Here is a 24075-nt window from a genome sequence, read left to right as displayed (position 1 = left end):
AAGCAGGAATTCCAACCCCTCCCTGGCATGGGGGCCTGGGCAGAGCCAGCAGAGAGCCACTCAGAATTAACCACTGTTTAATATAACAATAAATTACATTTTTACAATCGAGAATTTACAAATACATCCAAAAGTTAGTATCAAAATAGACACTTCAGGACTTTGTCAGTCAGCTCATCTCTGTACAAATACATACAAGAAGAGGTAGCATTAAAGGCCTTAGAAAATGGCTTTTGGAAAGTTTCATGGACTTAAAGCAGTTCTGGAAAGCAACCAGCAGTGCAGCCAGAGAGGGATGTCACCTGGAGAGCAGGGACTACCATGTCCACCTTCCAGGAGGATGTGGCAAGAGCAGGATAGAGAGTTTCCCCAAGAACACTGCTAGCAGATTTCCACTGTATGAAGATAAAATGCCTGCTTAAACAAAGGAGGAACACCCTTTTCCTCTGAAAAGTCATAAAGGACAAACACCTGTATGAGGGTGGGGGGGATCTGTTTTGTCTTTAAGGAAAACCGAGCATCTGCTCTGCCCCTTTTACATCCTCTCAAGCCTTCACTGCACAGGACACACACATTGTGTCTGTGGGTCAGTCCTTCATTCCTGGCCTCACACTCAGCTACTGCCTGACCTCTGAGTCCCAGGTGCCACAACAGATTCCTTTCTCTCACTTGAGACTTGCAAAGTACCAGTAAAGCAAACAGAGGGATTTTCCTATACAACTGTTAACAACTCAGCTGCTCACAGGAATGCTGGATGCTCACAGCAGCACAGCACAGCTGCTGCATCCCAAACCAGCCCTGCTTCTCCTGAGTATCCACCCTCACTCGAGACACAACATTCTAGTAGTGAACAGAATTCTTCGCAGAAATCCCAACATTTAATGCCCACGTGGAACTGTGCTTTCCCTTCAACTCCGGCCCAAGCCAGCACCTCTGAGGAAGAAGAGCCGGCAGGTTTTGGCTCCCTCCGCTCCCGCTGAGGAGGCGGAGCCCCGCGGTCAGAGCCAGCCCCGGCTCTCCGCCTCCCTGTGCACGGACGCCTGGCACTGCTCCAGCATCTGCTCCAGCTGCGCCAGCTGGCAGCAGCCCACTTCCAGCCTCTCCCTGGGAGACAGGACACAAAGGTTAGCAGGACAGCACAACAGGAATCCTTACAAATACTCCTTACAGTTTCAAGGACCTTTCCATCAGACTCAAGCACTGTGAGTTGGGTACTACAAAAGCAGTGACTTTGGGACTACAGCTGCTGAATCTGAGGCTTTCACAAGCTCCTTACAACCCCCAACCCAGAGGCAGAGCTCCTGTTCCCTTCTAGGAACAATTGGCAGGAGAGGTCACTGACACCCAATTTCTGGAGAGATTTGTGATTCTGGAAGATTCAGTTCAAACCATCCTTCACACACTGACATATCCTATACTCACAACTCGAAATAAGGATCTGGATATACCCCCTTATGACTTAGACCATTTCTAAAGAGTAATCTCAAACTGATCACATATAAACATGCCCTAATTTAGGTTTCCAAAAGATTCTCTCTCACAAGACCGTTTAAAAGCTGCTCCTCCAAAAGGAGGAAGAAAACAAATCACTGAGTTTCCCAAGCACAGCCTGAGGGCTGCCAGGGCAGTCTCTACAGTGCTTGTTTTACTCTGCTGAGCACAGATTTCCACACACTGTTTTCTTTATGCCTATATCAATACAGTCTAGAGCCATCAACTTGAGTGAAGCTTTTAAACTGCTTTTTATTACTGATACAAATATTGAATGTCTCCCTCCCTGAGTAACTGCTCCCTGATCTTGCAATCTGCACATTGAGCTTGACAGAAGATTCAAGGATGCAGAATCAATCCAGGCAAAGGGAAGCTTTTTAGAGTAATTCACCCTCCAGCTTTTCACTCAGCTGATCCTGGCTACTGACAGCTCATTCATATTCACACAATAGCACAAACCAGTTACCTGTCCTTTATTAGCCAGCTCAGAATTACTAAAAATCTATGATTGCCTTTTAGAAACCTTCCAGAGCCTGGATTCACAAACCTTCAGTGACACAAATCCATAAAGAAATGAGCCAGAAACCACTGGCAGAGGAAGAGGGCTCAACGCCTCACCTCCCACAGCTGAAAATCACCATGTAGGCACTGATGCCTTATCTCCAATTTAACTTCTGTCCTCTCTGGCTCTTTGTTAATTAGGTATTACAATTAAAAAGGGAATTTTAAAAATTCCCCGTTTATTTTCCCTACACTGTTCCTACAAAGGGAGATTTTTATTGACCCTGATGATTCCTCTTGTGGTACTTTGGTTAATGCAGGTGAAAAAGCTGCCTCAACCCCCTGGTGGGGGCAGGAACAACTTACCTGTACAGCTCCTGTGAAACACACTGATAGAGCTCCTCAGCAGTGAATTTCAGACTGTTATTGATCTAAATCAAAGAAGAAATAATTAATATAGCCATTTATCAAGTGTCACATGTCTGCTACAATGATACAGTAGGAATGGCAGATACAGCTCATGTATTCCCTAACAGGCTCTCAAGTTGAGACAGTGCATTAAAAAAATCATCCTGTATCTTGTAATAAAATCTAATGTCACAAATTCCAGCTCCATTTTCTAACCACTTCTCCACAAATCTAAAAGACCTTCAATAATTCTTCCTCCCCTCTTAAGTTACCATGAAGTTTTATTTAGATATACATATATATAGATATATGTGTATCTCAAAAGAAGTAAGCTCTGACTTGAATAAATTCAAAAAATATATGTGAGAACCCAAACCCCAAATACATTTCCCTGCATAGCAGAGCACTGAAATATACAACATATTAAACAGAAATATTCTACTAAAAACATTAATTTCAAAGCTTTTTACTCTTAACAGCAAGTCATTCATACCAAGTGAGTGCTCAGCAAAACACACAATTTAAATATCTGTTGAAATCCAACCAAAATCTATCTTTATGTTCAACAACTAACAAGTAAGAGCAAATAATCAAAATTCTTAATGGAAATGCAATGATGATACATGACCTCAGAGCTACTTAAAAGCTGTAAGTGAAGTGATCAAACACCAAAGAAAATGTCATACCTCATGTCTTCTGAGAAAGCTATAGAGGGTCCAAATATCTTGGAAACTGCTGGTAGGGGTCAAAATTCTGAAAAAGAAAAGTTTGGGGAGGCTTTCAAGCAAACAGAAAAGGAGTCTATCAAAGAGTTAAAAAAATAAGTCAGAAATCTTCAAGGGAAAAAAATTACTTGAACAAAAAGGAACTCATGAATTTAGAAGAATTTTCCCTTCCACTACTCTAACAGAACTAAAGAGCTCATTATTTCTGTGAGGACTTTTCTGGAGGCTTTTTCTAATTAAAAATTCCCTCCATGTTTTTGTGAGCCATTTCTGCAGGAGGAGGGAGGAAACCCAGCACTAATTGAAAGCCCTTTGGTGCCCACCAGCAAGGCCCATGGGCTCACACAGAACCACAGCAAAGCTTCCCAGGATACACAACATTCCCAGCCCAGCTTTAACTCATTCCTATAAAATTAACATTGAAACACAAGTAGCACCTTACATATACTAAGAAATACTGATAAAATTCTGATTTTTAGGTCCTACATAGTTAAATCATGATTAAGATAATGACTGGACTTGGAAAAAGACAAAAACCTTTTGGGGAAAGTTCTATTTACTTTCCCATGGGAAAGTGCCCAAATTCTCCTCTCCCTCCTCTTGCAAGCTGTAAGCTTCATTTATAAATGAATTAATTGGGGATTGAAAAAAACCAGGAAAGTAACAGAGTAAGTTTTAAAGTCCCAGTTAAAGGACCCTGTGTTTGAAGCAGGCTGGAAGACCATGATACAGCACAGGATTTATAGTAACTGGAGCATCTGCTGCTCTTTCTCATCATTTTTCATAGAAATTATCACCAAAAATTAGTCACACATTCTTCCCCCCCTCCTAAGAAGCACTACCCAAAATGTTTGCCTTAAACCTGCCAACTGTGAGTCAGCAAGGGAACCAACTTGCTGTTCTGCCTAGAAACACTCAAGTGTACCCCTGGAACACCTCAGGTGCATGGACAAACCCACCATGTCTCCAGCCCTTTGGGGGAAAAACAAACTGTGTAATTAATCATCCAAATAACTCATGTTAAATCCTGCACCTCATTTTATGGCCTTTGCTTGGACAATGCCAATGGTTTCTGGGTTTGTACCATGGAATGAGAAGTCTGACATTTGGCTCCAAGTTTTACAGGCAGCTCCAAATAAAAGAGATTTGTTGTTTTGAGGAGAGAGCTCCACACAGAGCTCTGGGAAGCTGCTGAGGGAAGAGCCTGCACTGTAACTTCCCCCACAGATTCCCAACAGGTCAGCATTTATGAAACAGCCCAGTGCTGTCTGCAGTTAAATAGGGGCTGCAATACCAGCTCCAGTCTGGGAATACATTCTTCTGTATAAAACTGACACATTCCTGCCTGCAGAGAGATTTCTCAGCACCACTGCTCTCTGCTGCTTTCAATCACTTCATGCTCCTTTCTTTCATTCCTGTAACCACCACCCTGTGCTATGAAAAACTGGCATTTTAAGGGAAGACACACTGGGAAATCTGGATCTGTCTGTATGAGCATTAACTCTGCCTCTATTACTTCATTTAATCAAGTTGTCTTCCTTTCAATGGAAGTTTTTCAGTGATAAAACATCTGCCTCTGCTACAGGACTATGTCTAGAGAACTCCCTCTAAATCAGCAATCCATGAAGCAAAGGGCTTTTACATCAAACTGTTCTAAGTAGCCATGTGAATCTCAGTATTGTGACCACCACAGCACTAACCACTGCTGCAGCTCCTCTCTCCACACTGCTTCAAAAGCAGAGGGTGGAAATCCATGGAATCATTTGGCCTTTCATCAGCATAGCCTTGCAGAACCACACTACAACACCCCCCATTCTGTACTTCAACCTAAGAACTTTGGTGTGATTCTACAGAGTTTTCTGAAAATATTGAGCATGTGAAGTAAAGAAGGAAATGTCATAGAAAGATCCAAGGAATGACTATGGAAACCTACCCCCAGCTGGAGGTTAAATGCTGCCTTGGGGGCAAGGAGAGAGAAAACAGACTGTCAGACTTGCTGGTTTTAATTCAAGTGCTTCCCAAACCACTCCCAATGTTTCTTTATCTCCTGTCCTGTCATCTGATGCCAAACACAAGGTGAAGGATACAATAAGAAATAGAAATGGATAGGAAATAGCTCAAAAGGTGGTTCCTTACTTGTGCACAGAAGACCTGGGAGAAAGCAAAGCCTATTTGCAAAGGACCAGAAATGAAAAAGCCCAGCCCACAAGCCAAGTGGCAGTGACAGCAGGCCAGCTGCTCCAAGAGCCCATGAGGGCAGGGACAAGGGAGCACTGCCCACTTCCAGCTCTATTTGAGCTTCATTTCTTACAGCTGCCATTAAAATTGGCACCACAGAACATTTCAATTTGGACCTGGCAGCAGAGAAGGCTGCAGGTAAGCTCAGTTTCAGGTTTCACCTAAATGCACAAAACCACAAAGATCAAACAAATAGTGATTGGAATGTCTGATACTTCCTGAACAGAGAGCTAATCTCCATTTTACTTCCAGAAAGAGATTGTGCAGAGCAAGATTAAAGGCAGAGCTCTTCATCCAGAGACTTTATTGGGACTTAATGGCAGAAATTATTAACTGCCACAGGAGCCTAAGGGAATGAAGACAACTCTCTAATGAGACACCAAGGAAAAGAAACCTCAATTCCTCCACTGACCAGCTGAAAAAATAAAAAGGTCACAATTTCTCTACATCTGTGGAATTTTGTACTAAAACTAGTAAAACTACAGAATTGGTTTTAATTTATTTAAATTCAGTAATCAGTTCTGATATAGTAATACTCTCCTGCATTACTGAAAACATAAGAAATTACACTTCTAATTTACAAATGTTTATGCAGCCCTTGACTAAACCACGTTTTTCCAAACTACTGGGAGTGTGAGTGAAATTCTATTTATATAAAATACTAGAAAAGCAGAATTCAAGCTCCCTACACAGTCAGTAACAAATATTTTTACAGGTGACAGCACATTAATATAAATATTTAGGAGGCCTGTATCTAAGTGCATATGCTATAAGCTGTGAGTGATTTTAAAGCTGGCATATGAACAAAAAAAAATTCTTTTTTTAGCCAACAGATGAAAAGAAAAAATCCAACTTGAAATAACTGTATCAATTCAGCAAAGACTGGATTTTCTTTCTTTTCTATGAACAAGGATTTCTTATCTAAAAGAAACTTGGCAGGAAACATGATGACAAGGTCCAGTTCCCTAAGGCTGCACATAAAATCTTGGAATCACAAGTTCTATTCAGCTGAGAGCAAACATCAGCTAATCCAAACCCCTATTTTATTTTAAAGAGTTAAGAGACCTTAAATAAGATGTCCCAAATAACTGGTTCCAAGTAATACTCAACCCAAATACTAATACAAAACACCAGTGAGAACACTCACAAATCCTCAATCCAAAATTATTTTAAATCATGTAATGGTCTCACAATTTTATTGGATGCTTAAATTTCAGAAGTCTCATACCCTTTGCTCATTATCAAGAGTAAAGGTATATAGTTTGATTATGCTAACTGTACTTATTATTCTTTATTTCAGAGCTGAAGGCTGTCACTGCTGGCATGCAGAATTGTGCAATACAAACATCACTCTGCTACCCATGCTGTTAGAGGAATAAGCCAAGATAAAATAAAAAACTTGAACAGTGTAACAAAAGTTACCAGAAGAGGGTAATGTGCCAAAAGCTGTTACTGACACATCTTCAATGAAACAGCTATTTTTTTTCCCCTTTTCTATATCTGTATTTGTCATTAACATGTTCTGGCCATCAAGCCTGAACAGCTGGGGTAGTGCCACTGGTGTAGTATTTTTTATGATTAAGGTTATAATTACATTTATCTCAAAAAGCATCATCATGTTTTTCTAATTGTTTGTAACAATCTGAAAATCTAAACTTTTAACACAGTTGAACTCTCAATATAATTTACAGGTAAAGCTTCCAAACTTCCACAAGGTATTTTCTTTGTTCTGGACAGCAGGGACCAAAGGTACTACAGAATCAGTTGCATTTTATCACTAAAACTTGTGTTACCTCCAAATATTCAAGACAGAACTTTCTCACTATTTTCTCTCCAGTGCCTCCTTTTCTGCAATCATGTCATTAGATTAAATCACTGAGAGGCATTTTTTCAAAAACCAAGAAAAATACATACACTACAGGTCAGTTTTAGAGTAAAATGTAAGTGAAGTGTTTCTGCCCATGGCAGGGGATGGAACAAGATGAGCTTTAAGGTCCCTTCCAACCCCAACTGTTACATGCAAACTTCTGAATTTTTGCTTTAATATTCTGTAATATTCATAAAACTGCAATGAGACATTAACTTGGCTCTTGGCTCTTTGGAAAATCTCCTCAGAAATCTCAAACTCTCTTAAATGCCTCCACTCAAGGCCAATGCAGTGAATGTTTGGTGCAAATTCTCCCCATTTCTTGCTCCATGATGCCACCTACTGCAAACCTGCACACCAGAGCAGTCATTTCCAAAGTGTCCAGGAAAACTACTCCATTCCAACCATCAGCCTGTGTATTTGAGGAGTTTTGATTCTCACAAAGCTCTCTCACACAAAAAACCAGTTTTCAATGAAACACCTCTGCAACACAAAAATAACCATCCTGAATATTCCATATTCCCATTTCATCTCATCCACCACATCTATAAACAGACACCCCAGGATCTGTTGCAAAAACTGAAGCATTGCAGTGAAGAGAACAAAGTTGAGCAGCAACCTTCTTTATTGAAACAATTTCCTTAAAGGGAAAAAACCCACCTGCAATAAACTGAATTCATCAGAAGTCAGCTGCTCAAGCTCACGTTTCTACCCATATTTTTTATGCTTCTAATTTTATAAGATTTTGATTATTTATGTTTAAAAGAGAGACTAATTCTTTGAATGGATTTATATGTCACTGCTATGAAAAAGGGACTAAGCCAAGACAACCCAGGAGATTCCTTATTCTTCCTTTTGTGCTGTAAAACAAAGGGCAGAGGGATGGGACTCCCTGGCAGGCCAGAGGGCAGAGTCAGATGTAATACTGGGAAAGAGTTTCTCCCTGTGAGGGTGCTGAGGCCCTGGCACAGGGTGCCCAGAGAAGCTGTGGCTGCCCCTGGATCCTTGGAAGTGTCCAAGGCCAGGCTGGATGGGGCTTGGAACAACCTGGGACAGTGGAAGGTGTCCCTGCCCGTGGCAGGGTGGCACTGGATGGGCTTTAAGGTTCCCCCCAACTCAAACCATTCTGGGATTCTGTGAATAGAGGGAATATTATCCTGCCTAAATAGAGAATGCAGCTGATTGTTGTTATGGCTGCCATGAAGAACACTCAAACTGGGAACAGCAAAGCCTCAAAACTTTGTATCCTTCACTCTATTGGAACTTTGCCCCTCTCTGGGTGGGCCTCACATTTGAAACACAAATGCCCTGAATTATTCACAGTTCCTGCCATCAGAACTGATGTATTAATCATTAATCATTAATAGTTGAAGTTGCACCTGAGCAGAGGCAACACTGGTCAAGCACTGGAAAACAAATCCAGACACAGAAGGCAATTCCCTACAAGAGACCTCCATGTCTGCAATACTTTAATGATCTTCTGCTGCCAATGGCTCAAGGCAGCTTTGACAGCAGGATTTTTACTGCAAATCATGTCACCAAGCACACAGAATAAAGCATGGTGTGGTGCTGAAATATTTCAGACTTTTGTGACTCCAGGAGCCTGTCACACATCTTGCAGAGCTCACCTGCCAATGCCCTCATGGATGTCCTTCACTGCTGCCAACAGCTTCTGCAGCCCCAAAAAAGCCTCCTCAAATGAGGCCTTGGCAGCCATGGTCACTGCACTGGGGTCCAGCTTCTGGAATAGCTCTATACTGAAATTCAAAAGAAGAGATAGAAAAGCAGTTAGTAGAACAGCTCAGAATTCAGAGAAACCCAGTGTCTGTTCTGTGCTTGTATTTTGTCTATTAAAACAGAAAGGTCAAATATAAATCATATTATCTTAAACAGTCTCAGGATAAATGGCAACGCAGAAATGGAGTTATCACTGCTGATTAGCTCAGTCCTTACAGACCACCAGAAATTGAGCTCATTTGTGTTTGGCTGGCTCAGAGCCCCTCCTTGGAAAAGATTCCAGACTAAGACAACCAAAAGAAAACACACTACCTATTTGGATTTTATCAAAAGATATAGCATTGCAGTGAGTTTACATCAGATTTTAAAAAATAACCAAAATAAAAGGCAATGGTAAAAGATCTAGATGGAAGAAGAGGCAATTTCCTGCAATTCTGAATTTACATGAGAAAATAAATTTAATAAATTCTGCATTTCAAAATGTGAAAAATTTTGCTTAACAACAAATTTTTTTATTTTCTTAACAACGAAGTTTTCTATTTTAAATTTATTTTCAAGTTTTAAAATAGGATATAGGATTTTGCATAAGCCAGTAGACATGCATTGGGTTTGGAAAGAAAATAACCACAAGAAAATTAAGATTTTAGATGCAATTTTATGGATAAATAAAGGATTTTCATGGATGTCTCACACTTGTGGAGTTTTCAACTTTATTTTCCAGGGCAACTCATTTCAGCTGCTGCACAGAAAAAGAGTAGCAGACCGACTTAAAAATGCACATGGTCTCAACTTTGGTGTGACAGGTTGTGTGACTTTTTTTTTGGGACGGGGTCAATTTAGATTAATTATGGAGTAAAAAAGCAGTTTCTCAAATGTGCTTGTTTGAAAGTTATCTAAGGTTATGTGTTAGCTCTGAGCCCCTTTAGCAAGCTGTACCTGTACAAGTTCATGGTGTTCCAAACACCTTCCAAGACTGACCAGATTTCCTGGTGCCTGCTTTCCTGAGACACATGAAAACTGGGATGTAGCTCATTTTCCTCAGTGCTTTGCAGATTGGCTTCCATTTTTTCACATGCAGCATTTTCTGAAAGAACCATGATGTCTTCTGATAAATCCTGCTCACTCTCTGCCCTCACCTTATAAAACAGTTCAGCAAACAAATAATCAATGTATTTGGTTTCTAACTATAGAAAACCAGAATCTATACACTTCTACAGATTTTTTTAAGGCAATGCTCAAGAAATCAAGGCTGAGGTCTTTGAGTCACCTTGGTTACAGTCTCTGCATCCACAGCCTCTCTCAATGGTTTGGCTGGAAGGAATCTTAAGTCCATCCAGTGCCACCCCCTGCCATGGGCAGGGACACCTTCCACTATCCCAGGTTGCTCCCAACACTGTCCAGCCTGGCCTTGGACACTGCCAGGGATCCAGGGGCAGCCACAGCTTCTCTGGGCACCCTGTGCCAGGACCTCCCCACCCTGACAGGGAGGAATTTCTTTCCTGAGTAGTTTTCAGACAGAGCCTGATCCTTGTGACAGCAGAGCTGCAGTTTCACTGCTGACTGCATCACACAGAGGTCCCAGCACAGGTTACTCCTGTCCTTCTTTCTTTCCCCTTCAGCCTTTTCCAAAGACACCAAGAACTCTTTACAGCTGTTCTGACCTATCTTCTTTCCCATAAATCCCAATATTTCACCCATGCTCATGACTCCAGTTTTTAAGCCTTTACATACAGAACTGGCAGTAACCATAAACCAAACCAATTGGAATTTCCTCCACAGCAACTCAGAGTTGAGCTGGGAGCGAAGATCAACTTCTGGGAATACAAAAAGTGTCAGGACAACTCCCAGTAACCATCACAAACCATGTGATACAAGGGAGTCCCTTCCTCAGCTACCAAGACAATGAAAGCTGAAATAACATATTTAAGAACAGCAGCATGGGACAAATGTCAGAAGGAGAAACAGCAAGTTTAATCTCTAAGGCCCATCAGATACAAATGCAATAGAAAACTAAGACAAAATAATGGTTTTCAATCATCCTTCCAATACTAACACATTTATATTAGCGAATAAAAGTATCTGCAGATATTCACTGCATGAAAATAAAAGCTGGGGTCTCTTCATTTAGAAAACACCCTAGCAACATTTCCTGGAGTAATCAGTGGAAACAATGGGAATAATTAAGAAATCTAGGCTTGGAACATGGAACAATTTGAGGATGGTCTGAGGAGGACAAATACCAAAGCTGCCCTTACCTCCCCCAAGGTCTCACACAGTTTTGTCACTTCAGCATAAGCCTGGGGCAGGACACCATTGTAGTCTGACCTGCAGCTGAAAGCATGGAGCAAATTTTTTGATTCCTGGAGCAGGATATGCACTGTTGAGGAGTCTAATGGTTTATCTGATGTTTAGACATTAATGTAAGAGGGAGAAAAAAATAAGTTAGGATTTAACAGTGTTGGCAGGTAAATTTAATACTCAAATACCTAGTTTAACAGCAGACCATGAAAAGCCTAGGAAAATGGTTCAGAATCATCAGGTACAACAATCTCAATGAAACATGCATGAGATTGCTCACTCCTTAACCAACTCTTCCAAATTTATCCTGGGATCTTGCAAAGGATCAACTGGCATATCTAAAATAATTCTGCAGAACAGCAATATCCCAAAGAGGTGGAACTAAGAAATCACAGAATATCCTGAGTGGGAAGGGACCCACAGGGATCATGGACTCCAACCCCTGTCCCTGCACAGACACCCCAACAATCCCACCCTGTGCATCCCTGGGAGTGCTGTCCAAACTCTCCTGGAGCTCTGGCATTCCCAGGGAAGCCTGGTCAGTGCCCAGCACCCTCTGGGGAAGCTCACCAGGTCTGTCTGTCAAAATCAAATACTCAAAGAATCCTTAAACAAATGGAAGGTGTGTGGGGTTTCTTTTCCTGGTTGGTTTCTTTTTAAAACAAACCTCCCTGCCCTCAAATACCAAATTAAATATCCTTTGCTCCTCCATATTTTTTTGGCAAATGCAGATCATTTGGTCACATGTAACATGGGGGCAAAGGAGGCAAAAAGTTTGTTTGATTTTGAAAAATAATTCAGAGACTTTGATGACTATTAATACACACAATCAGTTCTATAACTCAAACCAGAACAGGGAGGCTTTTTAGTTTACAATTAGCTTTCTCAGGGACTGTTACCTGCATAAAGGTGTTTAGAAAGACATTCAATGGTTGAAAGTAAACTCCTTGGCACCACATGACCAAAAACAGCCATCCAGTGTTTTTTATAACATTTCAGCAGGTTTGCTAAGGTCCATGGTGGCTTCAGGTACAAGATCTGGAAGACAATATGTTATAAATTCAAAGGCTGATTTTCATTTAGACCTATTCCTATACATTCCACAACTGCTCTGTTCTTCAAGAATGTGATGATTTGTGACTGCTGAAGGAGAATTTCACTGATTCCTCAGAAATAAGACCATGTCCAAATTTTTAACAAATTTATCTGTTCATAAAGATTTGATTCAGCAGCACCATGGATTAAACAGTGATGGTCATTCAGAAGTAATGCACAGTCTCATGATTTGTGGTTCCCCATTCCTCAAAATCTCTTCATACTTTTGATTTATCTCAAAACTGATCTAGTGAGTTACTTGTGCACAAAAACCAACAGTAACAAGAACAAAAAGAACAACAGTAAATATGCCTTTGATTTTCCAGTACTGTTACAAAGTAAAAATAAACACAGTTTCTATTTACACATTAACTAAAACACGTATATTGAAGAAAAATTTAGAATTCACTATGATCCAGTTAAGCCAAGTGTTTGAAGAGATGTTAAAAGAAATTAAGTGAATAGAGAAGTCAGCTTAGCAGCTAATCAGAGCAACTTGGGAAACAACAGTCATCCCACGATTTGGGGGGATTTTTAAAGCCACAGATTTTTAAAGCTGCATTAAATTTAAACTTCTAAGAACCCCCCAGCAGCTATAAAATGGAATCTAAAGTAAAGCATGGATGATCTGAAAGTGCCTTGTACATGGATATTTATCTTCTGCAAACAGTACTTTTGCAAGCATGTTTAGAGGTTCTCATAAGTACCCTTGTCATTCTGTATCTGCTCTGGAATCAATCTAACTGTGAACAGTTTTATCCACATCTGTTCTGGGGGGGGGAAGAAATGTCTGCAACAAATCCCCTGATATTATACAGAACATGATGGAATTATTTCTTGTAGGATGTATTTACAGTGCAGGGATTTACTAGACTAGAAAAGCTAAAATAGAAAGTTAATGCCACTAATAAATAGAATTCTGAAAATTCACACTGAGAAACCAGCACCCCGTTACTGTGTCATTAAAATACTGCACATGTTGTACACTAGTGCTCAAACAGGATAATCTTGCTATAAAATGGAATATTGGAAGTGAGCACTGAGCTGTTCCCTGTCAGTGATATCAGAGACCTGAATGACTTGGGTTTGGCTAGGCACAGATACCAAAAGCAATAAAATACCAAGAACATTCAATCCTCTAAATAATCAAAATATCAAGCAAGATGATGTAAGAAACCACCTCCATCCACAGGTTTCCAAATGCGAGTTTCATTTCAGTCTCCAAAATACAAGACAAAGCTTCTCCTAAGTTCCTTTCAAGGTCTGGAAGCACATTTGGGAATTGTCCAGTAAAACCAGCATTGCCTCTTGCCTTCCCAAAATCTGTATCTATCAAACCAATGACACAAAAGGTATTTATTGAAGCTGAGTTTATATCTAATTCATGTTGATGGTACATGAAGAACTTGTCCCCATAAATAAAGACAGACTGCACTTCAGTTTATAAAGGAGGTGTGCTACACCTAATTAAGTTTCAAGTATTTCTAGTTATACCCACTTGAACTGTGTGTATTTTTAATTAAGAGCTACTAACCAAGAAGATTAATTTCCCCAGAGTATTACTCACTAGTGACCTTACTCCACATTTCTTTTTTCCTTAAATAACTTAGATCATATACAGCCAGCAGGGTTATCAGCAAGCACAAGAGGATCACTTCTGAGCTCTGTGAGCTGTACCTATATCTTTGGAAAAATGAAAAAACCTCCTTCAGCCCCAAAAAGTTCAGGACACCTTTTAAATTACTCTAAACACAGGAAATTAATGCAGTGTTTTTTCCTATACAATAAAAATACATATAATTGAATTTCTTAGAACTCTGAGACAGATGGCTTAATTAATGTCTTGAACTCTCAGAACTTTTCAAAAACCTTCCCCAAACAAGAAACATTCCTAAGGATCCAAAACATAGGAAAACTGAAGGTATAGTAGCAACTGTTCTTCCTCTACCCCACTCATTTTTACACATTCACAAATTCCACAGACTCACCCTGCTTTGACTGCTGCAGCTCCTCAGAATTCTGGGGCCTGTTTGCACTCACATTCTGCAGAGCAGCCATCAGATCAGCTTTGCAGAATGCCTTGACCTCACTCACAATGGCTTTATTACACAAATTTTTATCATCCCTAGAAAAGAATTACTTGTTTTCAAAAAAGGAGCAAAAGCAGCACACTGAAAAACTCTCATTCTCAAGCAATTAGAAACAGTTCAAAAATTAAACTGGAAAATTAAGCAAAAATGAGAAACATACTGAAAATTTTCAGGGTCTAGGTTTAAGAAAACAATAGCTGTAATTACTACAGCAGTGATGCTTACTTGCTATGATCTCAGAAAGCAAACCAGGCAATAATTCTAAGACAGTGCTACGTTATTTGATGACTACAGTTAATTCTATTTGTTGAGATCCTTTTTAACTATTCTGCTAGCCAAATCATTATCTCAAATCCCACTCTGAGGTTCTGCTCTAACAGAACTACTTCAAAAATCCAAGACAAAGTTGCATCCCAATACTTTCTAAAAATTCCCACTACGTATCTTGGTAGAGGATAAAGGGAATTTTGGATGAAAAGCAGTTCTGAAGTCACCTCTTGTTTTGATCAGTGAAGCCTGAAATCACCATCACTACCCTATGAATGCTGTGACTGAAACAGCATTTTCAGCAGCCACTGTGTAAACTTGAACAACCCAAATGGTGCCCAGAGTTTTAACCCCACTCACTGAACTGTGCAGGAACTGGCTGTAGCCAAGACCAGGGCAAGTAGAGCCAGGAAGTGTTAGTCCTTCAAGGTGGCTTCACCTGCTCATAACAAATTCAGAATCAATGCCCAGAGGTCAGCTGCTATCCTCACAAACAGGAACAGCAGCAAATCCATCCCCTGCTTCTAAGATTAACCCCTTGTTTGCTTCTGCTTGCCTGGCTGAGAACAAGGATAAAGTCTCTAATTGGATCTCAATCTTTAAGTCACGTATTTTTTTCAATTTTGTAACTTCAGTAATATTTTTTATGAGAAACCAGAATAAAATCTGAGAAACCTATGCTTTAACAAGTTTTAAAACTGAATATTGAGTAAGCTGCATTCTATTTCAAGCTGATGAAGGTGATTCCATCTCCAACTGTAGTGGTTTATTATATCCTTCTGCTCTAGCTTTTAAGAGAGTGATTGCCCTTCCAAGAGCTTACTGCTCTTTCTTTAAGGCCTGATTTGAAAGCAGTGTGGCAGGAGAGCTAAAGGCACCCAGGAACTCACGTGCAGAGGATGACAAGAGCTTGTGGGAAGAACTTCTGGTACTGCAGGCAGCACTGCAGGACACGGTCATCATTGTTCTCATCACTCAGCCCATCTGCAAAGGCAGTGCACACAGCTCACAAACACCTCAGTGCACTCATGGTGCTCTCTGCACACTTAACACTCCCCACACAAAGACACAAAGGGAAGGTGAAACTGAGAAACAACCAGGAAAACAGTAGACAGTGAAGACATTTCCATGCCACAGGCTTGGATACACTCTGAAAGCTGCTCTAAGAAATTAACTCATTTTAATTATCAAACAGCAGAGTGAAGAAGTCTCCATTAAAATCAGAATTCTAAGGTTGTCACTAGGTCAAGTGACAAGGATGAAATGTGAATGTGAATCTAGCACAAATGGATTGCATGTGTATTTACACATTTTTTGAGAAGCCAGCTGCATGGACTGCCCCCACAGTTTGAAATCCTGGTTCTTGAGACAGGTGTAGATGAACTGCACTGCAGGGATAGCTTTGTCCCGAACATGCTGCAACATTTTCCCTTTCTTCAAGTTGTCCAGCTCTTGTAGGACGACCCAGGGAATTATTAATGTAAGTCTGTCAACTCCTGGAAGGAAAGAAAACACCACCAACAAACAAAGGTTTTTGCAGGAACAACACTACTACAGAGAACTTTCAATTCAAGCGTCACATTTATGCAAGTTCACATCTTTTTGCCAATAGTTTTCAAAGTCCTTGCTTGAGAGAATCTAGCATTAGAAAGAGTTGAAAAAGGCTGACTTTCCTCTTTCTAATCTAACCTCAACCTGGAACTACACTGATTACACAGAAAAGTGACAATACTAGGCAAACAAAAGGGAGACATTTTAATCAGCAGAATACTTTGAAAACATTGTAACACATATTTGCAGCAATTATCTTGGCACACACCTGCTGTAAGATGTTGCAGCAAGGTGAAACAGCAGGCTGCACACACCTGAGTGACCACAGCAGTTGCCATGCCAAAACAAGCAGCAAAAAAAACCAGCAAGGGCTTGTGTTCATTGTCAACCAGCACTCCTAAACAAGGAACAGGAAGTGTGGATACTGGACTGTGGTTTTATTTTTAGGTAAGAATGGGCTGAACTTTAAAGCTTTTATATGAAGTACAGGGTAAATCAGAAGTTTAATGACTGTTCTGTTGGTTCCCACATGACAAATATTTCAACCATGTTCTTTCTCATTCACATTATGAGAACAGAATTTTGAAAAAAATGCATTAATAACCATCTGCTCTGTAATAAATAGGCCAGGAATCAGCAGTCTTCTCAACATAGTGAGTTTGGTGCAGGACTAGAAACTGGGAGTTGCAGTATTCTAAAAAGGAATCTCAGCTTGTTTGGGTTCACAGCACTAGGCTCTAAGTGTGTACCTTCTGCCTCTACATGAAACCTGCTGCCTTTTTAAGGAGCCCAGGGCTGGTTTCCTTCAGGTAGCCTGAAACTCTTAGAATATCTGTTTTTCTTACAATGTCTTACTCATCAGAACATATTTACATACCTGGTATATCCTCAGATTTCAGGGATCTCACAAACTCAAGGTGACTAATCATTATATTTGTGTCAATCACCACTAGGATGTTGAGACCAGAACTAAAAGCCCCTAGGGGAAGAGAAAAAAGAGAAAACAGCAGAAATTATCAGCTATATGCTCCCTACTCAGACCACCAATAACTGTAATTACTCATTGCAACTAGAAAGCAAAGCAGATTCAATCATGACATACCAGCAGAAATATTTAAATCCTGTTCTGGAAGATCTATCTCCATGCTTGTAAGTTCTCCACAGGTCTGTACTACAGACAGGGCCATCCTCTTCTCCACACGAGCAATGTGCAAGTCTTCAACAATCTGCATCTACAGTGAGAAAATGGGCATGTGTGCAATCCATTGGAAGGAATCACTTCCTAATGATTCCCCAAAAACATACTTTTGCATTAAAGATGTTAAAATTGCCTCAAAATTATGTCTGAAAAATTTTAAGTCAGTACAGGAAATGTAAATCATGAGAACTTCTGCAAAGGCTCCACTAAAAGATTTGTGACCTTTCTACATAGTATTCCAAAACTGCTAAATTTTTTTGCTACACAAACTGCAAGCTTCCTGACAGGTACTTCCTAAAAGATGTGTCTCTCTTCCAACTAAAAAGTTAGGGGATGAAAAATGAGATAGCTGGAGCATGTGAGTAACTATGAAGGCCCTTTTGTAGCACATGGTAACAGAAACACACTATCTCAGAAAGTTCCTGATTAGCAGCAAGTTTGCTTTGTTTTTTAAATAAATGCTCCACATTTGAGTGTAGATCATGAGTCAACAATGCCAAATACTAGGAAAGTTCATGTTGCTGTTACACAACCTCAATGCCCTTGGTCTTTAAGACAACACAGAAGTGTTAAATGAAAGTCTTACCAACCTCTTGGTCTGTTTCTGTGTTCTGACTGTCTTGAAGGGGTGCAAAGTCTTCAGAACTCTGTAGGGAGAATTAAAAACACCACAAATACAGACCCTACCAATATCACAAAATATCAAGGAATACCCACACCAGGAGTTCTGGAATACAGGCCTACAGTGTTAAACAAGTCCCTCACTCACCTTTGGGACAGGCAGAGGCTTTCTGACCTCACCCCCCTGGTAGGAGTCAGACGTGCATGGGACCTCAACATTCTAGAAACAAGCAAAACAGAAGAACAACACATGTCTTAGAGGGCTTTTTAGAGAAAACTGAGTATTCCCACATGAATATGGAACATAAACTACAGTTATTAGCACTTATACTATGATTTTAATAGGGCTTGAATGCCTGGCTTTCTTTTAAATAAGTAACAGTGGATGACACAGCAAATTCCATCTGAATATTTACCTCCCCACTTTGTTTTACATTGAAGGTGCTTCACCAGGTTGTGGAATCTCTATCCTTTGTCCTGGGCAAGCAAGGGGTCTGGACTGGATAACATCCAGAGGTGCCTTCCAACCCCAAGGACTCCCCAGCTTTGAAAGTAATAACTCAGCATTCACACAAAATGCTCACACTACAGTAACACAAACTAGAATCTCCAAGGATGCTGGGCATTTATCCAAGATCAACAGTAAAAAAAAAAACCCCATGCCCAAGATCCAGCTTGTGTTTGGCTTTGGATCTGCACCTCAAGCTGAGCTTAGAAACAAACCTGCCACAGATAAAAGGGAAGTTCTGCAACACACATACCAATTTAGCCCCATATCCACCCCAAGCTTTCCTGGTATCACTCCACTAGCAATGCTCTGTCTGGCAGCAAGTTTTCATTGGTTCAGTTTATTCATTCAAAAAATGAAATAACCATATCAGCTCAAAATAAAAAACCAGCTGATTCATATCTAAACCGAAGTATTCCACACCCCCAGCAGCAAAGCTAAGCCCTGGAAGCATCTGTGCAGACACAGTCCCAACATACAAGACCTTTACTCTTCTGGTCTGTTTAACATTTAGCTGAGTAACATGGAAACAACGTTTACATTGGGATCAGAAAAATCCACCTAGTTAGCTATGAAACCTGGCTGGATTCTCTAAGAAGACAGTCTGCTCATATAAATCTGTCTGCCACTAAGAAACCAGCCTGAAACATCTACATAATACAAAGAATGGGGCTCTCATTACCTGCTTAAAACACAATGCTGTGGCTTCCAAGTCTCCTTGTTTAGCTCCTGAGTGCTCAGGGGCTTCAGGAGAATCAGGGTGGTGTTTTCTGTGCTTCCGAGACTCCCATCGTGGTGAAGTTCCAGATGAGGAGCGTGATGATCTGTGCTTACTCATGTACCTCTTTTTCACAGCAAAGTCCTCATATTCTTCTTCCTCCTCTTCTTCCCACAAGCTAGATAATGCACTTGGCTCCTTATTTGCAGGCCTATCACCATGCCCAGTCCTTGCAGAGCTCTCAAGTGGCTTTTTGGGAATTCTGACATCTTCACTACGCTTTTTTGAGCCCTCTGCCTTTTTACGTGGTACCTCGTACACAGAGGATTTAAACTTTTCTATCATAGCTTGTTCTGCTTTTAGCTTGAGTTTATGGAGTTCAGCTTTCTCTCTCTTTTTCTTCAGTGCCTTGTCCCTCTGAAGTTCAAAGCTGTACCAGAGCCTTTTTCCTTCTATTCCTTCCAAGTGACTTCTTTCCTTGCTGGTAGTCACCACATCAGGAGTGCGGGTGGTTTTGCCATGTTTGATTTCTTTGGCTTTAAACTGGATCACTATTTTCTTCTGTTTTTCAGTGTGAATTGAAGAACCATCTGTAGTTTTGCTTCTCTTTGGAGATTTTTCCTGGGACCTTCCATATCCACTGTGGAAATCATGAGACCTGTGGTGTCGCTTCTTCTCTTGCCTATCTTTCTCTGGTTTGGATCTACAGAAACATTATGCAGAAAGTAATGTTATTTAGCTCAGTTAATGGAAAAAAGCAGCAAAAAAGGCACCTGCATTTAACTGAGATAGAACTAAGCATTTATGAGCACCATATTCTTAAATATGAACTTGAATCAACAGCTGTCCTTCAAAATAGTTTGATATGGCACTTTTTGGATTTACCTTTCCTCACTTGCAGCCATTTTAGCTTTAAGAAAATGGAGAAAAAGCTTTTTCTGCATTCACTTGGTTTGAGAGACCCCTCACACAGTCGAGCTTCTTCTTATCACACAGATAAGTTTTAATAGCAGTTCAGTGATAAAGGAGGTGTGTCACCTAAGAGGTCAGCTTGGTCACACAGTGCCAAAACACACACAGCTTTCAAACTGTTTATCCTGGGGAACTTGGAAAAGGAACAAGGGAGGGGAATACAGTAACATTCTACAGAAACTGTGAATTATATGAAAAATTATTAGGAAACTTTCTTATAAGAGCAGAGAATATATTCAGTAATTATATTTACTGTACACTAGGTTTAAAATATCCAAAGAAATATATGATGAATTGTGAATGCTGGTGAGAGTCAGGGAAAAAAGCAGTTGGAGTTTTCCCAAGCTACTCAAAGGAAAAAAAGAAGGGAAAGAAATAATAACAAAGTTTAGCACCTGGTGTTGTGGACAGGAGGAGTGTGTGAGGAACGTGGTATTTTGGTAAAAGCACGTTTACAAGAGATGTTGCCTTCCATGGAACAATGAGCTTGATTCTATCCTTGGTTCTGTGAGCCAGTCTCTAAAAATGTGCCTACTTCTGCAGTAAATGGCTTCTTCTGCTCTCTGAATGAACCCTGTGTTGCTGTATTTTTTTGCCTCTCCCTACCCTTACAGTGACAGTGAACAGGTTGAACAGAATTTATTTGGTGGACAGGTTGAAAAAAAATATTCAGTTCAGCATTAAGTGGTCTGTAATTGTTATATTCTTAAGTAGCTCTACTTAATGACAAATTGAGAATTTACCTCTGAAGTTCTGTTTCTCCTTTCACAGTGTGCTTGTAAGATCTTGTGTCTTCAGAGTGCTGAAAGAAAAAAAAATTCAGAGGCTTACAAAGGAAACTGCAGTTTAAAAAAAAAGCCCTTCATAATATAACATCAAAACTGTGTGGTTTGGCTGCTTAGAGAAACATTGTCAAAGGGAGCCAAGGATGTGCATGCAAAAATAGGGGTGCAAATGGTTTAGCAGCACTTAATGATTTAATCATGGAGCACTTTAATGCTTCCAATGTGACTCAACAGGGTCCACTACAACAGTGACAACTACAGATCTGAGCAACATTCCTACCATGATCAATGCACAGGCACTCAGGTAAAACCATGTGTCCCACATGTGGTTTTTATACACCTCTGGGACATACAACTCAGTTTTCCCAAAATCCCAGCTAGGTATGGGAAGTCACAACAGAGAACAGTAACACACGGATTATTTTGGATAAGGAAGCTCCAGACAGTTCATCTCTTCACAAATAACTCACTCCTTCAGTAACTGGGGCATGCTGACTCAGTGAGGCCATTAGGGCACTGCTGCAGCAATTTTTCCTACTAGGGAGGCCTTAGCTGGTTTACTTCCACACTAGAGAGCACTTAATGCAAAATCAAAGGCTTGCAGAAACCAGGAGAGTCCTAAAATCAAGGCAGTTCTGAGAACTTCTGCCTGTGGTCGGTTCTGGAGCTGCAGGACTAATACCAGCAACAGAAAAAACAGAATGACAGAGAAATCCAAAGCTCTCCCTCGGGTCACTTGCAGTCCTTCTGTCCCCACATGCTGGAAAGAAGTGAAGGAGCTCCCTTCACTTCAGGGGTAGGTGGAGCTCACGATGCTACTGGGACAACTTCTGGTGATAACAAACCCATTTCCAGCTGCTCACAATTACTAATTTCTTTCTTCAAGGCCTACTCCCTGACAACCATGAGTTTTCATCACATTTTTAATATTTCTTTTCAACCTACCTCCCCCTTTTCTCAAAAGTTTTCACTTAATTTAATTATCATAAGCAAATTTTCTTACAGTTCCTCTCCTCCCAGCACTATGAGTTTGGGGTATAGGACACTTCCCATCCATTCTGGGATCATAGTGCAGGACCCTTGCTCCTGTTAGAGATTTCCTTGATTTTTTTGCTGTTAAATCTGTATTCTATTAAGCCAAGTGTTTACCCTCTGTGTTGAAGAAGTTAAAAAACCCTAAAACTATGAAGCACCTTAGGATAAGTTAATTTTAAAGGACAAATTGAGCAATAGTAAGGAATTCAGGGGAAGAACCAATAGTTACAAACATCTGACTTTGAACAGCATTTTCTCTATGATCAGAAGGCTTCCAACATGAATAATTCAGTTTATAAGGTCACAATCATGCTCATTTATTAACACTCACAAAACATTTTTGAGAAGACAGGTAAAAGCTCTCTTGCTTTATACATATTCCTTGCAAAATCCAATGGGAAAAAAATATCTAAGTGAGGATATAGTAAAAAAATTAAAAGTGGATTAATTAAAAATTAAGTGTGGATATATTAAACTACTGATTCATCAACTATGTATTGAACTTCTGAGAGTAAATAACTTGTCAGAAGGGGACATAATAAAAAATAATAGGAAGCTACACACAAGTATGAACAGAATGATGACAACTCTTGTAGCATCTGCATTTTACAAGTGATTCAGTGAAAGCTGACTCACTAGATACAAGTATTTACTACAATATGCTGAGAATTTTGGTCATTAATTTATGTCTCTGCAGCCAGAAGAAAATATTTAAGAGTCACCAAAATGCTGTGAAGTACAACTTGTGATTAATCAGAAAATTAGGATATATGATGCAAGGTGCAGTCCAAGAAAACAGCTCTGGTTTTAGTACCAGTATTAAACCCAACTTTCCTCAAACAGAAAGATACACTAAAATAAAAAAGTCCCTTATTTTCTGATGCCCACAGCCTCTGAAGAAAAACCATTTATCTGTCCAACTCAACTATCCTGCTGTTTTTTATTACTTTAAATTGGATTCATCTTTCTACCACAAGGCTGCTAAACAATTCATGTTCTCTCAAATGCAGGAGTTTGTATTAAGATAATTAAAGTAATATTTCTGTTCCTACTTTGTCATCCTGGCTATCCAAGGAGACTTCTTTTCCAGCTAGTTTCTTCAGCTTCTTTTTAGACATCTTCAAATCCTACAAGAAAAAAGCAAGTTGTCTTTATTATTTGTGTCAAGTTTTTAGGTCCAGATGAAATAAAAGTAACTTTTAACTGCATAGAGAAAAATACTTTAATAGTCTTCTTTTCTTTTCTCATTACAGAGCCACAGCATATCTTAACAGAGTTAATTAATCACATCTGAGGGAACACTAGAGCAGAAAGGGCAGCGATTACACCTCCCCAGAGACACCTATTTTGTACCAGCAAACAAACAGAAACAAGCATCCTTAACTCTGAGGCGTATAAAGCTTTAAAACCATGGGAAATTGGGGAGGTTCGGAGTCCCCATCCCTGCTGGTGCCCAAGGAAGGCCTGGATGAGCACTCAGAGCTCCAGGCTGGTGGGGATCGGGAGCAGCCCGGGCTCGCTGGGCTTGGAGAGCTTTTCCAAGCCAGCTAAAGGTGTGAGTCTCTAAGGCAGTCCCGGCTGTGTGCCTGTCGCCTTCGGCCCCTCCCGAGGATGGAGGAACTACAGTGACATCCACACCAACAGCGCACGCCAGGAGGAAGCTCAGGGGAGCGGCGGAGAGCTTCACCCAGAGCCGACTGCCAGACCCCAAACCCGAGCAGGGGAGCCGGGACCGGCTCCGCCCTGAGGCGCGGGCAGCTCCGAAGGAGCCCCTCCACGGGAGGCTGAGGGGCGGCAGCCTCACTCTCCCGAGCGACAGCTTCCATTCCTCTCCTTTCCGTACAGCCCCTCCCGTCCGCTCACAGGACCCCGTGCGGCGGCTCACCCGCTCGGCCGCTCCCCGCGGCGGCTGCTGGGCCGGGCGGGCGGCTCCCGGGCCCGGCGCGGCTCCGCCTCCTCCGCCGCGGTGC

General features: G+C 40.7%; 1 protein-coding gene across 2 annotated transcripts; it reads right to left on the bottom strand.

Moving 5' to 3' along the window:
* Positions 1-60: 60 nt before the first annotated feature.
* On the bottom strand, positions 61-24031 carry SWT1 (SWT1 RNA endoribonuclease homolog). Of its 2 annotated transcripts, none has more exons than XR_013775411.1 (19): positions 23991-24031; positions 23158-23232; positions 21029-21087; positions 19278-20016; positions 18236-18307; positions 18057-18113; positions 17371-17500; positions 17146-17247; positions 16025-16213; positions 15608-15701; positions 14349-14485; positions 13541-13689; positions 12165-12303; positions 11223-11368; positions 9904-10051; positions 8859-8987; positions 3087-3153; positions 2359-2423; positions 61-1104 (listed from the first exon to the last, which is right to left on the bottom strand). XR_013775411.1 is itself a non-coding variant. In XM_079314597.1 (19 exons), the coding sequence occupies exons 2-19, from the start codon at positions 23221-23223 to the stop codon at positions 999-1001; spliced, it is 2646 nt and encodes an 881-aa protein (XP_079170723.1). In that variant the 5' UTR covers positions 23224-23232; positions 23991-24031; the 3' UTR covers positions 61-998. The 2 variants fall into 2 exon arrangements, 1 of the variants encoding a protein (XP_079170723.1); XM_079314597.1 differs by having other exon boundaries at positions 9904-10103.
* Positions 24032-24075: the final 44 nt, after the last annotated feature.

Source organism: Erithacus rubecula, assembly GCF_903797595.1.
Source record: "Erithacus rubecula genome assembly, chromosome: 10".
Taxonomy (NCBI): Eukaryota; Metazoa; Chordata; class Aves; order Passeriformes; family Muscicapidae; genus Erithacus; species Erithacus rubecula.
The sequence above is the reverse complement of the archived record's forward strand: the minus strand, read 5'-3'. Positions and strand labels throughout refer to the sequence as shown.